This window comes from Syngnathus typhle, linkage group LG7 (genome assembly GCF_033458585.1).
Source record: "Syngnathus typhle isolate RoL2023-S1 ecotype Sweden linkage group LG7, RoL_Styp_1.0, whole genome shotgun sequence".
NCBI lineage: Eukaryota > Metazoa > Chordata > Actinopteri > Syngnathiformes > Syngnathidae > Syngnathus > Syngnathus typhle.
The window spans coordinates 17,694,039-17,712,296 of record NC_083744.1 but is presented as its reverse complement, the minus strand read 5'-3'; the positions used below and the strand labels follow the sequence as shown (position 1 = coordinate 17,712,296).

The 18,258-nt window shown below is 42.6% G+C and overlaps 1 protein-coding gene and 1 long non-coding RNA gene across 6 annotated transcripts in view; one reads left to right on the top strand and one right to left on the bottom strand.

The window, feature by feature from the left end:
- LOC133157234 (uncharacterized) overlaps positions 1-9,573 on the bottom strand; it is a 31,372-nt gene extending 21,799 nt beyond the window's left edge. Inside the window, exons 1-2 of the long non-coding RNA XR_009714975.1 lie at positions 9,432-9,573; positions 3,426-3,531 (exon numbers count right to left, since the gene is read on the bottom strand). This is a non-coding gene — a long non-coding RNA (uncharacterized LOC133157234). The remainder of the gene's footprint in view (positions 1-3,425; positions 3,532-9,431) is intronic.
- stra6 (signaling receptor and transporter of retinol STRA6) lies at positions 5,919-18,080 on the top strand. Of its 5 annotated transcripts, XM_061283602.1 has the most exons (18): positions 5,919-6,006; positions 8,298-8,631; positions 9,922-9,988; positions 10,337-10,419; positions 10,531-10,664; positions 11,428-11,594; positions 11,983-12,108; positions 12,173-12,243; positions 12,330-12,400; positions 12,472-12,533; positions 12,599-12,761; positions 12,837-12,912; positions 13,164-13,297; positions 14,790-14,907; positions 15,028-15,129; positions 15,275-15,438; positions 15,700-15,837; positions 17,309-18,080. In XM_061283602.1, the coding sequence occupies exons 2-18, from the start codon at positions 8,561-8,563 to the stop codon at positions 17,521-17,523; spliced, it is 1,962 nt and encodes a 653-aa protein (XP_061139586.1). In that variant the 5' UTR covers positions 5,919-6,006; positions 8,298-8,560; the 3' UTR covers positions 17,524-18,080. The 5 variants fall into 5 exon arrangements, with proteins under 5 accessions (XP_061139586.1, XP_061139587.1, XP_061139585.1 ...); XM_061283603.1 differs by lacking the exon at positions 5,919-6,006 and having other exon boundaries at positions 8,191-8,631; positions 9,951-9,988; XM_061283601.1 differs by lacking the exon at positions 5,919-6,006 and having other exon boundaries at positions 8,193-8,631.
- The last annotated feature ends 178 nt before the right edge of the window (positions 18,081-18,258 follow it).

The following is an 18,258-nucleotide window of genomic DNA, read 5'->3' as shown; positions in this document are numbered from 1 at the left end:
CATGGGTACAGGCTTTTTTCCAGCATCAACATGCCATTTTTAGGGTGCGTATTATACATGGGGGCGCATTATACATGGAAAAAAACGGTATTTTGGAATCTGCTAAAGAACTGACGACATATAACAAAAATAAAGTTTGCCAAACATGACCCAGACACTTTGACTGCAGCTGAATTTGATCTTATTTGCACTCTCAGCCTCCGTATCGGCCTGCAGCTCAATGGAGAGTCTCTCTCTCCTCTTGCTGTGCGTAGGTTGCGATGTTTGCAAGCGCTCACTCCTGACTCGTCCACCCACAGCAAGTCACCCTGCATCCATTTACTGACATTTGCAACTAAATGGAAGCAATTTGCTTTCCCTGGATTGGCTAATTATGCTGCTGATCACAAAGAATGACCAAATTAGGCAAAAACAATCCCCCCACGTGTTGAAATATACTAATGCTAAGTCGACATCCAAAGTACCAAAGGTACCAAATGTGTCACCTGCTCAGTGACATTTTTTTCTTTTCTTCCCACTCAATTGCATTTATCATAAGCGAAAGAAAACCACATTCCACAGGAGTCAAAAATGTTGCAAAGCAATTGAGATTGTTTCGCAAGACCTCACTAAGCGCACATGCAATGAAATCAGGAGTGCGGCTCAAAATGCCAAGCTAATCACATGAACTTTTCGGAAGGCGCTAATCAAATATGATCCCTCTCCCTTCTGAGGCCTCTAATTCCCTCTTAGCGGGGGGACGCAAGAAACGTGCCACCTGCTTCCAGTCATAGCGCTCGGGGCTCAAGCGCCCTTGTGACATCATGCTGCCCGTTAATCCGTTGAAGAAACGCACAGTTTCATCTGCATGCCACCACTCCGTCCGAACCGGCCGCCATGAATAAACAGAATGGCCATTGAGGCTATCGTTGATGTTCACGCGGGCTTTAAAAAAAAGTAGCAGCAGCCCTTTTACGGGAACAGATTGCTCAGAAAAGGATGCAGACGTCAGAATACATTAGCTTTGACATAGACCATCACCCGAGACGATTAAAAGTGGCGAGGGAAAAAAAAAAGTCATTAAATTTGCAGCCTTTTTTGTGCACTCCACCCGTGTGCTTACGGGAAGGGGACAAACAGCAAGTCATGACCGGAAGCTTTTACCTTAGTGCATCTTCATGCTTCTCATTCATCTTACGGGGGAAAAAAAATAACCAAGATCAGAGATGCTTTATGCCACTGCAGTAGTCGAGTGTATTTTTTATTTATGAGCCAGTGAGGACACACATTCAGCTTCTTAGCATTGCAGTACTAAAAATAATATTTTGCCTGTGGTTAATAGCAAGCTAATTAGCAATATTTCAAAATAAAGGCAGGTGTTGCACATTTAGTCATGTGTGTAAAGAAAAGAAATAAACTTGACGATGTACAAATATTTGTGTGTCATGAGGAGATTTGTTCATTTTATGGCTTTGGGAAATATATTTGTGCTGTTTTGTTATAACGGCTATTGTTGGGGAGCTGTGCTTGCTTTTAATAAATGTTCTCTTATCCAATTTTGGTAAACAAAAGATTTTTTGTTGTTTGACATTTTGCATGCTCCCTCCCTTCCTCCCCCATCTCTCTCTAGCTTTTGTCTCAGAGAGCCACGGTTCGTTGTTCCAAGCCCAGAAGCGGCAGGCCGCTGCCTCGTTGGCCTTCCCCCTTTTGTCTCCTCAGAGCTGCTGGCAGATGAAATATTTATGACGTTATGGCTTGAAAAGCTCACATTCCATTTGAAGTGCTGCAGCTGTTCTGATGCTGGCAACCGCCATCTTCACTCGGCCAGCACTTTCCCTCCCAGCGGGGGGTTCGGAGCGAGGGCGGGACGGCGTCCACGGCTTTTCTGCTTTTCACAACTCGACATTTTCGGGGGGGTTGGTTGTCGTATCTATTAAAATGAGAACGTCCTCACACATATGTAAATCATTCAGGATTGTCTGGACTGTAAATGGCTAGCAAGTGGTGACCCTAATAATGAGCCAAAAAATGGTTGGATAGAAGACATTTTGTAATTTTCCAATATCCCCCTTATTATCATACATGAATACAATCTGATAACACCTCACCATCTATTCATAACAACCTGACAATGTGTTTTCGCGAGTCAGTGTGCGAAAAGAGGAAATAAACATATCAAGCCTACGGTTAGCGGTAGCTGCTAACACAATTAGCATTCCCTGTTCGTTTCGTTCAGCCGCAGACGAAAGTCAACTCGTATTTTAATTTGGCATTTCAGCATCAAAATTCTCATCTTAACAAAGGCTGTTCTTTCGCATGCATGGAGTCACATGGTTCCTAAGCAACAGGCCGTTTGAAAACGCTTTCCAACAGGTTCAACCTTGAGCAAACAGCTCCGCTCGCTCCTTAATAGAAGTCGGCCGGATAATTAGCCGCGGCACAATGAAGCAGCATTCATCTTCACCGCAAGGTCTTCTTGGGCGCCGTGTGAAATCGACATTCCCCTGCGCAACCTGCTGTCGCCGGGCAAGACTCAAGTTGCCGGGTTTCAACGGTTATGATGGAAGATGACATCCCAGAAGGCTTTTTTTTTTTTTTACTTTTCTATATATTACATGATGGTGTATTAAGATACAACATGTCAGGCAGTGAAGTTAAATCCCAGCAAGTATTGAGTTAGGTTTAATGATTCAATGCCTGGGGAATGGACTGAAAAGTAATTCCAAGCAGCACATGCTATACGAAGGGGAAAAAAAAAAAAGCTAGCAGAGAGTAGATATGGGATGTGGAGGTTTACACCTGTTTGCCGCCTTCTGACCCTGAGCAATTATGTGGAGCTGAGGCTTTCTGGGATTCAACCTGTCAATCAAATAGTCTCAGCGAAGGAGAAGAAGTCACTGTTGCCGATATGCTTCATCCGACCGAGAATACGAGTTACTAAAACAACAGCGAGATCGATCATCGTCTTCGACGTAGATGCGAATCATTGAAGATTAGTCGCGTGTCTCACACTTAATTGCGGGCTGATATTAAAACGTTCACCAGATGAGATGATACTGTAACCAGGACTACAGCACGGGTTGGACACATGCAGAGCATAGAAAAATGTTAACTAGCTTGTAGAAACAGTTTAGAGTGTCAATTTTCATTTCAGACTGTTACTCTATGTCATGTGTAATCATGTGTTACAAGCCAATCATGGCTCGCCTCCTCTGGAGTACGGCGAAGGGACCCCGAGGCGCCGCTCGTTATCTCCTCCTCGCCGCGGTGCGTACGTGCTAATGACAATCTGTCACCATCCTAATGAGGTAACGTGCGAGCGGCATAATCACATGCTAAAAAAATGGCGTCAGGACTTCAACTGGTAGCAGCATTATTGAGAAAAGCAAAAAAAGGGGGGGGGGGAGGATGTAATTCGAGCTTGCCGAGCGTTACCAGTGACTTACCGTTCCCTGATGAGATGATCATCCAGCCTTACTTTGGAAATATGAGTCGATTGAGAGTGTGATGACCATTGCCGGAATCAATCTTGATGATGTCAGCGGGCGGGATCTATAAAAAAAAAAAAAACAATACAAATATTAGCCCGTTGTCTTTCAACGTTTCCGACCAATCTAAGCGGCGTCCCATCTGTTTAATTCCGAAACAAGTCCCATGTTGAGTTCAAACCTGATTTACGGTGGCCGGCACCCCCATACCGGTGTCAGATGAAACCAACTCTTTGTTCACGTGGCAACATGTGGAGAGCAGCCTTTTGCTAATGGAGGCCGGTTTGAGTGATCTTTGCAGGGCGGGGGGGGATTTTGCGGTGCCACGGCAATGTCTCAATGGGACTGGCGCACACGCACATTCCCGTCAACTCGGCCATTTGGGACAAAGCGAATTTACAAATCGTCCCAGTGAGCGAGCGCCTCCCAAGTCTTCAAAGCAAGCACTCATTTCTTGACGGTGACACGTAGTGCTGTATTTACGGTACTCACAATTATTTTATCTTTTTTTTTTTAAACATGCCGAATTTTTATTTGTGAATATATCTCAACATAAAAGACATTTTTTGGAGCATAAGAGGATGTGGCGCATAGTGGCTGATAAGCCGGACTGGCGTCTGATTCAGCCTCATTCCAGCAGACACGTGTGAAAGTCAAATCTCGGTGAACACACACACACACACACACTCGCTCTATGAATACATTATTCATCAGGACCAATGGAAAGGCAGACCAGGAGGAGAGAACCACATCTGTATGAATCCTACAGAGGTACTTTGCTGATAGACTAATAGACTTGTCCTTCAGCATTCACCTTAAATGGCTGCTTTGCCATCATTTTGTGTTTCTATGTGTGTGTGTGTGTGAATGATTGCAATTGTACAAGCCCACATGATCAAACAAAGTCATCAGTAGTCGCTACTCTCAATTTGCTCTCGTTGAACATTTGGGCAAGCGTCCAATTTTGAAATCAATTACTTCTGCCATGCTGGGCAGAAAATTCATCTCATAATTAAAACGCTAGAGATGTGAAACATGTTAATGGAGCCACGTTGCAAATCTAAATTCTTTTTGTATCAGACTCGCATGATACTTGATTTTTGTGGACAGGAAAAACACATTTCGTTTTTGCAATCTGATTTGAAACACGTGCACCGATATCAGTTTATTTTCCAGCCTTTAATTCTAGTGTTACGTGATAACATGAAAGTGTTCAAAAAAAAAAAAAGAAGCAAGCCACAGCACAACATAAACAACATCCAAACCAAAAGCAGAGCCTTTAAATTCGTGTTTACAAGCTCTCTCAAAAAATAAAGGACACAACAAGAATGTCCTCAATCACATTGTAAAACAGAAAATAAATATCTGTAAATCTCTGTTCACAAGTCTTTTTTTTTTTGCACATTTATCTATTTTATTAGGGTTGGTGGGAGCAACAAAGCAGTGCGAATCCGAACATGTTAAAGGTGACCCACAAAAAGCCAGATAGATCTCTTTTAAGACAAGCAGATAGTGAAAATTCAATTCAAGAGTATCCCTACACCAATTTAGCTGATGTATCGTCTACGAAGCGTTTGTAGAGTAGATGATGACTGCCTCCATCCTCTGATTCACAGACCAAGCTAACTAATAAAAAAGGAAGATTTGTACTTGTCACCTTACATTTAATGTCTCATTTTCAGAGCTCATAAAAGAGGAGATCAATCACATCTTTTCAGACCGGCCTAAATCGGAGCAATACATCGACAGACGAAATAGATTTTATTTTTTGTCAAGCGAATGCTTAGGGGGAAAAAATGAAATCAACATTTCACATCCTGAAGAAAATCATGGAATCAAACTGTCACCAAATATTTTAAGACCTCGTCCAGATTTACTGAAACTGCCAACGATTCAACGTTATCCCTTTTCACATCGGCTTTAATCTGCATTGCTTTCCACAAATCCAATTATGTCCTAATTGAGTGTTACAAGGCTCATTGATTATGATAGCAGCAGCGCGGCACCGAGCACATGAAAAATATTGCTCGGAATTAGCCGAGACTCACGGGAAGGCCTTCGGGGGACCGGATTTCACACGGAGGCAATATTTCGCCATACGACTCAATTTGAATCGACTCGCCAACAACCTTAGTGGAGCACAAAATGAAAGCATGGAACGAAAAGGATTGAAAGCAATGCATGATTTCCCAAGAGCTTAAATCAAAACTTGACAATTAATGGAGCGGTGAGGCGTATGGCCAGTCTTTGCACCTGCTCATAGGAAAAGACAGATTAAATAAATATCAGTTTATAATGAAGATAAAACAAGCACGTTTCTATGCATTGATTTGAACTTGACCCCGAGTCACTTCTCTTTCACAAGACTTAAGTCGTTCAGTAAGGTCGCTGCCAAAGCAAGATAAAGACGTTCAAAGTCCTCGCACACGCACACGGCATGAGACAGACGCACAACAACTCAATTTAACTTGTCTTCTATCTGGATGCCACTGACACTTTTGAAATGGTGCACAACTGAGGAAGTCTTTAGGTTAATACGGTAAGGTGGCTAATTGAATTCGAGTGTGGCGTGTCATTTGTAAGTTCTTTAAAACCATTTGTATAGTTAGGCAATCGATAATATTAACTTGATTCTGCACTATATTTAGATGTGACGTTTTTACAAGTTAAATGATGCACACATATGCACAAATACAGACGGTTACTTTCAAGAGCAACCGAATTACGTTCACTTTATGATCGATTGTACAGTGCATTCTGGGAACTGTAGTCGTCTTACTAGCGGTAGCTCGTTGTGATAATCATGCTAGCCACGACTTCTGAATTATTAAAACACAATGTAAATATAGTATGGGTGGTTATGTCGCCACAAAAAGGGTTTAAAATGCGTTTTCTAGACAAAACCAGTTGTTTCTTCAGCACTCAACGCGGGCAGCAGCTGAGTATAAATTGTGTGGTCTGAAAGTTGTCTGGGAGTTAAAGAGAAAGAAAAAAAATGAAAGACGATTTTCTTTATCTGACAGTACTTTGTTGGAGTAATCTTTGTGTTAGTTTGTCTTAGAGCTCACTTTCAAAGTGAATACATACTTGTGCTGTCTCGCCTCACGCTCGCGTGACCTATGACGTCTTCGGATGACGTCACAGACGGACGCGATTTAACGCGTAGAAATATCGCGACACCATTGTCACGCACCGCCGACCGTCACTTCCACACTATGCATACCTCAATTTTGCCCATTAACATAACTTTAAATGAAAGAAAACGCAATTAAATGCAAATCAGCTCATTTGGATGTGTGGTGGCAACATGAATATTGGTGAGGTGCAGTGATGTTGCATCCTTCAACGCACTTTGCTTTGCCTCCTCTAAAAAGGTCTTTTGATCCAGCCTCCCTAAATCTGATACAAAGCGAGTGTCCGGCGCAATCAAAGTCCTTCTGTGTGATGTCATTAGAAGCATTCAAAGCATTCTTTGTTCAGTGACCCCTTTATTTGACGGCCTGCTTTTTCTGCCCAGAGCACATTGGATGTGGTGGCTTACTGTGCTTGAGAAGCAACCTTTTCTCAGGGGTGCTGGGAAGCAAAGTTGTGTTGCTTTCTAAACTAAGTGTAGCTCTAATCCCGCAATAATGAGTGTACACCGACATGGAAGCAGTGTTGCGAAACGGACACGCTCTCAGCACCGACCGAGGCTGATGGCAGCACAGCAAATCTCTATTCGTTCACCTTTTTTGCCTCCAGGTGCTCTTTTGCCATTTCTATAGTTGTGTGAAGACTTTTGTCCTATTCATAGGAAAAGATTATAATTGGAGCAAAGGTGTGGCTATGACCTTTGGCAACGTAACGCTCACACACTTTGCTTTCACTTAAGCTTTTTCGAGCATTCCTTTCCTTAATACTGTTCCCGAGCTCCGCTGTTGTGCTCGTTTTCAGTCGCTTTCATACGATTTGCAACATTTATCGGTTTCGCAACGTAAGATTTATGAGCTTGTCGGCATCTATTGCGATCATTTTAAAAAAAAACTACACTACTTTGCTTTTTTAAAACAACATACTATCCCATTTGAGTACCGTATTTTCCGGCCTATAAGGCGCACCGGACTATAAGGCGCACCTTCAATGAATGGCCCATTTTAAAACTTTATCCTTATATAAGGCGCACCGGACTATAAGGCGCACCATTAATGCATCATGTCAGATTTTTAATACAAATCAAATCATTCTCCATTTTATCTTTTTTATTTCAACTTCAGACGGAACAAATTACTTTATAATCATAAAATAATGATCCATAGTCTTTTTGAGTCATGATTCATAGTCTTCAGCGGGCCACTTATGATTGATTTCATGACACAATGCTTTGGGCCAGTTTAAATTTAATAATTTGGTCCATATATAAGGCGCACCGGACTATAAGGAGCACTGTTGGTTTTTGAGAACATTTTAGGTTTTTAGGTGCGCCTTATAGGGCGGAAAATACGGTAACTTTCAATGTAGACTTAATATACAATTTCTAAGGAATGGAAATAATCATTTATCCATTGAAGGTAAAGTGCCAAGTTCAGTCTCGATCCTTATCAAGGTGTTGGTCTCTTATCAACGCAAGGCTGAGCCTCGTCTTAAAAAGACGGCGCGTTATCGTCACGGAAGGCCACGCGGCGTGCTCGGTCGCCTCGGCCCGCTCACCCGGTGGCAGCTGTAGATTGAGAAAGCAGCACACCTGACTTCAGCAATGCCACCTCACAAGTAGATGTAATCCCAGTAAGCAGCAGGTGGCCTTCCACATTGGCTGCCCGTTCCTCCACTTATTCCCTCCCACCCTTTTCCCAGTGCTCCAGTGTGGTGGTACCCTTTCACAGGGCCTTTGGACGGGAACAAGGCACGCCGTGGCCCGTAGCTGTGACAGTCACCCTCTGTGCCACAACAGGACCGGGACACCTGAGCTGACCCAACGCTAGGCAACCACAACGCCTCCGAGGCAAAAAGCTTGGGACTTGGCGCGGCTTTGCGGAAGGAACTATCACATCGGTGTGCCGCTTTGAATTGTGCTGAGAAGTTCCCCTGGGTGTTTGGAAAAAGAGACGGACGGCGCAATGGATAAGGATGCTCTGCTGGACTACGAGTACCCAGACTATGACCCCGTGTCCAAGAAGATTAACATTGAGTGAGTAAAATGACTCGTGTTGTATTCCAAGTAGAAAAATGTGCGGTATGGGAACGGGCAGTTTGCGATATTTCACGTCAGAGTTTGTAGGCTGTTTCATTTTTCACAACATAGTTTTGAAAGTTTTAGAAAGAGAACATCCGACAAAGGCAAGCAAAAAAAAAAAATGATTCCGTCTGCCGTTAATTCAAAGGTGACTTCCCGCAATGCGATTGGCTCGGTTTCCATTCTTGCACAAATTATAATTACCGTATTTTCCGGCCTATAAGGCGCACCGGACTATAAGGCGCACCTTCAATGAATGGCCCATTTTAAAACTTTGTCCTTATATAAGGCGCACCATTAATGCATCATGTCAGATTTTGAATCCAAATCAAATCATTCTCCATTTTATCTTTTTTATTTCAACTTCAGACAGAACAAATGACTTTATAATCATAAAATAATGATCCATAGTCTTTTTGAGTCATGATTCATAGTCTTCAGCGGGCCACTTATGATTGATTTCATGACACAATGCTTTGGGCCAGTTTAAATTTAGGAATTTAGTCCATATATAAGGCGCACCGGACTATAAGGCGCACTGTTGGTTTTTGAGAACATTTTAGGTTTTTAGGTGCGCCTTATAGGGCGGAAAATACGGTAATAAATGAAATAATAATGATAATAATAATTCATTAGATTTGTATAGCGCTTTTCAAGAACCCAAAGACGCTTACAGGGAACAATGCAAAGACATACAACTATAGTTCTCGGATAGTTCCTTCCGCAAATATGACTACAAAAATGTTTTAGCTCACCAGCGGATGGCGATAAAACAAGGGATGTTTGTCAAATAATCCCACGTTCCCGCTATAAACCTCGAGTTGTGGTCCTTTCCGCTTTCATGTCGCTTCTTAGTGCTTTTAGCAGCTTTGTAAACACTGCAGAGCCTGTAGTTGTGAATTCTGACATTGCTTTCAATTTACATGCGGTTTGATGTGATGCCAACGTCTGCTCTTTCAACCACAGCCAAATTCCCAATTTGCTTCAATGTTTGCACAGGTGAGAGGCTCTTGTCAACTCTATCCCGAATGTCGTAACGCGCCCTCCAGGAGAAGTGCTTGCGTTGTGAAAGCGGGCCCGACCGGGCGGGCCTCCTTCTCGCTCTCGTAACGCCAACATAGGGCATGGGTTGTTTCCCCCCTCGTCACGCCGAGAACAATCGGGTTAAATGCAAATCTCTGCTGCGGGATTTCAGGTTTAGTTTACAACACACGCACTGATTGTTCTTTTTTTTTTTTTTTTTAGAATAATTCCTCCATGTGACCCCACTGCAGATGACAGGCTATACCACATCTGCATCAGCGCAGTATCAGTGAGTGTCTTTTTTGATGTTATCGAAGCTTAGCAACTATTTTTTCGGACACACCTCGTATGTGGCTGACAAAATGTCCTCGTGTGCGTCCTGAAGCTGACTTTACGTCTTCGGATAAATCAAAAGCTGTTCCAATTAAGAGCAAGGCATTCTTCTGCTTTGGCTTTCCTAAATGTGTTCCAGGTCATGAAAGGTCACTGAACTCTCTGTGTTGGATGATCTTGACAAATGATGCCACATCCACAGGGGGGGTCCTAATGAGCCTCTGCCTTTTGTGTTTTTCCATCGACACCAACTTTTACAAGTTGCTGCTATTCGGCTTGTTTCTAATGTATCTCCTCTTCCAAGCTGGTCGTCATGATGATCCTCGCGGTCCTAGCCAGACGCACTAAAACGGGCCGCCAACAGAAAGGACTCCCGGGTTTACTCAGGTGAGGCTCAGATAAAGGGCTTTAAAATTGATGAAAAGGTAAAAGACTTTTTGAACGATCATCTCAGCTGCGTGCTACGTCGCTAACATGCGGGCTCTTGCTTTTCCACAGTCCCGTCAACTTCCTGGATCATACCCAGCACAAGGGCCTAGCAGTGGCTGTTTTTGGAGTGCTCTTATGCAAACTCTGCGGCATGGTCATCTCACCAAACCCTCTGCCCTTCACGACGGAGGCTGAGAACAAACGTGAGGTCATTTTTGCGCTTCTTCCTCCGACCGCGGTTGTCCTCGTTTGTTTGTTTTTAAAACCGACGCGAGATAGCGACACATTGTTATGTCCTCTGAGATTGGGGACGAACTTTGTACTCGCAGGCTCATGTCGTTACATCATTGGATTGTTTTCCTTTTCTGAAATGAAATTATATAAGAATTCACTGAATTTTGTCAACCCCCTCCCCTCTCCGATACTTTGCACAACGCCAAAATCAGATTTAAAGATTTAATTGGTAGAGTAGGTTTAACACAGTGTGACCTGCAGTCGCTCAGAGTTGGTTTTGGAATTAGTCAGAGGATGTTGTGCAATCATTTTTTATTTATTTTATTCCTTATTTGCACAGAGTGGACAACACAAGGCTTAAAATATAATCTCAAAATTGATGCTTTGGAATAGCGGATTGCGAAATATAATATGGGCTTTTAAAGTCAAGATTTATTCATGTTTGATTAAAATACATTTTTTTTTTTAGAATATTAATTTTGAACTACCATTGTTGTTGTTTTTAACTTTGTTTACTAATGACCTGGCCCATGTGTCATTTTTAAAAATCAAATGTCTTTTAGCAAAAAAGTTCCCCAACTCCTGCCCTTGATTTAGGAGTTGAATGTTTGGATAGAAAAAGTCTAGACACCCCTGGTCAAATCATCAGCATGATTATGGAGGGCAGAAGGGTTTCTGAACGTATCATTTGATTATACTTTTTGCACACTTTGACTTTTTGCCCATCTGCAGAGAACTGGATGATTCTGGGAGTGTTCTTTTACCCCGCACTTTACTACCCTCTCCTGGCATGTGGCACCCTGCATAATAAAGTGGGCTACGTACTAGGAAGCCTTTTGTCATGGACGCATTTTAGTGTCTTGGTTTGGCAGAAAATTGACTGCCCGAAAACACCGCAGGTATGCACCCATCACAACACACACACAGTCAATGTCTGTTGATTTATACTCAATCGTTTGCTCGGGATGACAGATTTAGTACCATTTGTTTTGTTTTTTTCCTTCTGTGCAACGAATGATTCAAAGCAATTAGTTCCCCTGTCTGGTGGTCTTAATTAAGAAGCTTGGTAACACTTAATCACTTTAGTGTGTCTCAGTGCCATCATTCATTATACATTGTGTAACGGTTGTCTAAGTTGCCAGGGTCATGTGCCAGGCTGAGCTAAATGGAGCCTTTATTAAAAGTCCCCAAAAATAAAAGGCTACCAAAATTGATTTTTTTTTTGTGTAATGTCACTTATTGTACGAGTGACCAAAATTATTTTTCCCCCCCCCCTCCCCTTTTTAGATCCAAAAACACTACTCGCTGTTCTCCAGCCTGCCCCAAATCGCTTGCTTGGCATTTCTTAGTTTCCAGTATCCTCTCCTCCTTTTCAAGGGTTTGAAAGGCACCGAAAAGAATAATGTAACCGAGGTAAGTCACGTTGCCCGCATTCGATCCGCTCGTGTTGAATTTTTGCTCCTGACATCATTTGTAGGATTTAAACAGCAGCTACTACAGCGACTATGTGAAGAAACTACTCAAGAAGAAGCAGCAAGTGAAAATCAGGTCGGAGAGCCCGTTCACATATGAATAGAAGAACATATGAAAGTCACATGATCTGAGCACGATTCCCTGCTCGTCTTTCATTGCAGCACCGAGAGCCCCAAGCTGCCTCAAAGAATAACAGATGCGGTGATGTCTTACATTTATACACCAGAGGAAGGTGAAGTGCCATTTTAGTTTTTCTTCTCACATCCAAGTGCACAACTTGACATTGTTGACCTTTCTTCACAGCTTTTAGGTTCCCTCTCAAATTGGCCATATCTGGAGTGGTGTCATTTATTACACTTTATCAGGTAACTGGTGTACACTCCGATGCTACTTTATTTTAATGTCTGGAGTAATGTAACACATGTTTCAGGTGGGCTTGCTACTAATCATGGCTGTGGTGCCTTCGCTCCAAATCGCCCGCATGGGAGTGGATGAAGACATCGCCAATGTTTTAGCCGGTTTCAGGATCGTGCTCTCTCCAGATAAACGCCAAGTGGTCCAAATAGTGGTCCACTACATGTGGTCCGTCGAAGGTGAGCCAGCAGCTTCTATTTCGAATTCCATTGCGATCACTCTAACCCAACACATATGCATTTCTTTTCTGGCAGTGTGCTACATCTCAGCGATGACCCTGTCAACCCTCGTCAACTTGGCAATGTTCATGAGGTCCATGGTCCTCCATCGGTAGGAACAGATAATCCCTTTCTAGCCTTCTTTGCCGCAGGAGCCATAAGCAAGTGTGACATTATGATTCTGCCGTATAACACAATAGCACACACGGGTATTATTCGGACATAATGGGCTGGTAATCTTCTCGCCAGACAGAAAAGCATTTGTTCTGCATGAAATGGCGCAAGATGCGAAAAGGGCTATTAAAATGAATGAAATGTCCTGCTATTACAGACAATTGCTTTTGCTATGCCTCAATTCTGCAGGGCCAACCTAAAGGGGCTGTACAGGGGAGATATCTATCATGTTTATAACTGCCAGAGAAGTATTCGGGCGTCCCGGCCAGCTCTGGTCTGCTGGATGGGATACACCAGCTTCACGGCGGCTCACGTCTGCATCGGTAAGGTTGGAAGATGAAATCAAACAAGAGCCACCGCTTTAGCTATGACACCATGTCATGAAATGGAATGCGTGAGATGAAGCTTTAAAGGACACCGTAAAGGACACAAAAGCAATGGTGGTCCATTTTTCCCAGTTGATGTCTTTTTTGATCAAGAAAATAAAAAAGTTAGCATGTTCCATTTCATCCATTCATTTTTGGAGAAATAATGAAACAATTCATGCCTTTACAAATGCCCACTTTGAATGGCACACACCCCTCCCCTCCGTGACGTCACGATTTCCCCATTGGAAATCATTGTACAGACGTCGCTTATACTCTCAAAATAACAGGGCTCAACGTGGAAAGCTCTACTTAGACACATTTCAACCCCTGAAAACCTCATAAAACAATTCTATAGTCGAGTGAAATCGGCTTCATTTAACTTACATTTCCCCTGAAGTCCACGTATGGAGTACCTCCGCCGTCTATCCGTGCTTTAAACGGCCACGGTCATCTGAAGGCTCGGCCTCCTCACTGGAGGTTCGGTGCTCCCAATGTTAAAAAAAAACACGACCTCCGGGTCTTGTCTTGCAGTTATTTATCCAAAATTGAATTGGAATCCGGCCAGTAATTAATCCGAAACTGATTCGGTACGTGGTCCACGACTAAGCTCATTTCTTTCGGCGTGTTGCTACACACTATTTATTTATTCCAAAACAACATGTTGGCTAAGCATCGTAAGCAAGCCAGAAAACAAGCCTTCCTGTCCAAACATGCCTTCACTTCCTTCTTTGACGTGGTCAGCCTGATGTCAATTAAGCAAACGCCACTCCATAAATGGGCGTCAATAAGTCCAAGGGAGAATTGTAGAATCATTTTTGAAGACCGACCAATCCTACAATATAATATTCAGCCCGGTTTAATATCCCTTGAAACACTTATTGTATTACTGCTACGTCCCAACCTGTACAGAAATAACATTAAAATACAGATACAGGCCTTGTATTGGATCTCATTAAGTTGCTTAGTGAGTACCGTATTTTCCGCCCTATAAGGCGCACCTAAAAACCTAAAATGTTCTCAAAAACCAACAGTGCGCCTTATAGTCCGGTGCGCCTTATATATGGACCAAATTCCTAAATTCAAACTGGCCCGAAGTATTGTGTCATGAAATCAATCATAAGTGGCCCGCTGAAGACTATGTGAAGTTGAAATAAAAAAGATAAAATGGAGAATGATTTGATTTGGATTAAAAATCTGACATGATGCATTAATGGTGCGCCTTATAGTCCGGTGCGCCTTATATAAGGATAAAGTTTTAAAATGGGCCATTCATTGAAGGTGCGCCTTATAGTCCGGTGCGCCTTATAGGCCGGAAAATACGGTATATTGTCTCATTTTAATTGGGAACTAAATGCATTTTCTAGCAATTCATTTAAAACGACGGAGTAGTTGGATTGCGGTTGGATGCATTCAAGCTGCAATCTCTCTTTCTCTCTCTCCACTGTAGGCATGATTGTGCAAACCATGGTGTTCTTCCTCTGTCTTCTCATCGCTGTCTTCCTCATTCTCATGCCCATCCTACACGGACAGAACTTGCTCCTCTTTCAGATCCTGTGGAGCATGTGGTGAGAATAACCCTTGTAACTCAAGGTAGACCATGTCATGAGGTCTGCATGAGGTTTCCACGTGTGTCTCTCTCTAAAATGAACATTACAAGAGGGTTTTGGGGATTTTTGTCCTTTTAGGCCTTTCTGGCTGATGATTCTCCTGGCAGTGTTGATTCAGCATATCACTTCCAGGTTTTGTTTTATCAAAAGGATGGCTGGCACACGAGACCTTGACAACAGGTAATGTGGACTGTTTATGAAAACAAATGCAGGAAAATAATATCAATTTACATTAGCGGCGCTAGGCTATATATATGTTTACATTCTGTTAGATGTACCGTCCTCTTTTATTTTATTATTGTTAACTTTATCTCCTATCTTCTAGGGGCAACCTTTTCCTGCTGACCTACCTGCTGTTTCCAGTCAATGTTCTCATCGGGGTGCTGCTAGCAGTCTGGCGCATGATCATCACGGCTTTGTTTAACATTGTTCACATGGGACGCATGGACATCAGTCTCCTGAACAGAAATGTGGAAGCATTTGATCCAGGTCAGCCTCGTGTGTCCATTTCTGTGGGAAAAAAAAATGTCCTCTGAGCAAATACTTGCTTAGAGAATGGAAATCTTTTCTTGTACGATATGCAATGCAGTGCTGGGGACTCTAATTGCACTTGCTTCTCTGAAATGGCATCTGTTGTCAGCAAAAGCAGGTGCTAAAAAAACAGGGGGAGCCCATGATTGTAGTCATTATGTGTGATTGCCTCAAAGCTCACATTTTTTTTTTCTTTCCACCTCCTGTGTGCGTCTGCAGCCTACCGCTGTTACGCTCATTATCTGAAGATCGAGGTGAGCCAGTCCCACCCTGTGATGAAGGCTTTCTGCGGGATGCTGTTGCAGTCTGCAGGCCAGAAGAACAATGTCGTGCAGAGGTCACGGGATGCTGAAGAGGGTGTGTAGCACTTAGAGAAAAAACAGCTCATGTAGAATTTGCAGGAAAAAAAAAACTGATTGATTGAGACGAATTTGTTTTACCGTATTTTCCGGCCTATAAGGCGCACCGGACTATAAGGCGCACCTTCAATGAATGGCCCATTTTAAAACGTTGTCCTTATATAAGGCGCACCGGACTATAAGGCGCACCATTAATGCATCATGTCAGATTTTTAATCCAAATCAAATCATTCTCCATTTTATCTTTTTTATTTCAACTTCAGACAGAACAAATGACTTTATAATCATAAAATAATGATCCATAGTCTTTTTAAGTCATGATTCATAGTCTTCAGCGGGCCACTTATGATTGATTTCATGACACAATGCTTTGGGCCAGTTTAAATTTAGGAATTCAGTCCATATATAAGGCGCACCGGACTATAAGGCGCACTGTTGGTTTTTGAGAACATTTTAGGTTTTTAGGTGCGCCTTATAGGGCGGAAAATACGGTAAATGTGAACAACAACAAAACCACTTTGAGTCATTTAGCGACGTTTTAGAATTCAGCGGCGGGTCTCGGGAAACGTAATCCCATCAGGACAGCGTCTGGCACGCCCGGCACAAATGAAAGGCGAGCTGATTTAATATGCGAGGAGCAAATTGAGTCACGCGTGGAATAATTCACAGTCCTGCGGCTTACGGTCTCAATAAAGCTTTGTCATAAAGGATTCAGCGCTTCTATTGGTTGGCTCACTTTGGCCAAATGTGTTATTTCAAGAATAGAAAGAACTGGGAAATTTGAATTCGGAGGGGAAAATAAGGCAATGATAAATGAGGAGGTCATCCGAAAAATACATCAGGGACCTTAAGCTGTGAAAAATAACCCAGCTTGCTTAATGAATGAGCGATAATGACAATCATGTGTTGTATTACAACGATGAATTCTTTCGTAGCCGATTACGCGCTAATTGCCTGGTTAGTATTCATGTAGTCGAGGGACTGACACTTTTGGTGTTAATGGCCAGACCTGCGTGCGAATATTCCCATCACGTCTGGAGGATTACAATACGATTGCTTTCTATTATTACGCCTCCTATCGTATCCGTGTGCTCCTCTGGGCCCTTCAAATTTTAGCGTTGATTATATTCTGGAGATTCTGAGCACAATATTAGGGACACCTGCAAAGAGACAATTGTTAGGGGTCCGTTTTATCAAGACAAACTCAAAGATTCCAAATGTGCATTTTGTTGATAATGAAGTAGTTATGACTTTACCTATAGTACAAATATAATAACTCTGTAAATCCAATATTCATCTGTAATCCATTCTAATACTCAGGATGCCACGAGGTGGCGCCAAAGCCCAGTTATGATAGGAAAGTAATTTTTGGTGTTAAGACAGTACTGTAAATTGAAGTAAATGGATCTTGACTGATCTTTAAGTGTATTAGAAAGACTTCTCTGAGTGTGTACGTTTGTCATCTTCAGGTATCCAGCTGGTCCAGCAGGAGAAAAAGCACCCGAAGGTGTCCAGCGCCGAGCGAGCTCGGGGCCACTGGCAGCTCCTCTTCACGCTGGTCAACAACCCGTCAGTGGTGGGCACCCGCAAACACTTCCAGCAGCGCCCGCCCACCGACAGCTTTGTCAACGGGAGCCTGAAGGGCAGCGGCAAGAAGGAGGCCGAGGCGGCCGCCTGCAACTGAACAATGAGGCCTGCGTGGCGAGCGATGAATGATGCGCTTCTGTTATCAACACACACACACACTCTCATCTTATAGACGTGCAGTTAGAGATCATTCTGCTTTGTTCTGTGCATGTTCTCCACAGGTGGCTAACATGGGTTAGGGGGGCCTCACAATCTCCAATATCCATCATGACGTGAAATCCTCCACTTATTTGCTTTTACTCAAAATATAGGAAGGTGTCATCACTTCAGATCATGCAAAGTACCCAAATGAATGTGATAAGTAGCATTTTGAGAAGGTATTTATTTCAGAACCTGACTATTTATACAATTATATAATCATTGCATTTCAATTTTTTGTGTCATTATAAATAACAGAGTTGGGAATGATCAGGAAAATGAAACATTTGATTTGTGGTACGAAAAAAAGAACACTACTTGCCTTTTCCTGTTGTCGCTGCATCTTCTCTATTTGCCGTTGAGAGATATTTTTGCATTTAATTGCCAAATGTCCAATTTTAAGTGAAAGACCCGCGAATATCCTTATTATTGACATAAAATAAACACGAAAACTTGCGTCATTGTGTCGTCTGTCAATATGGAATGTTTATCAAAACAGAGGGATACGTACGCATATTTAATGATTTCTTTTTTTAATATTATAAGTTAATAGCAGCTACTAAAAATAAATCAACTCCGCGGTTGAAATGGCTCGAGGTGTTTTCGTCACCGTATTTACGAGTCGTAAATAAAA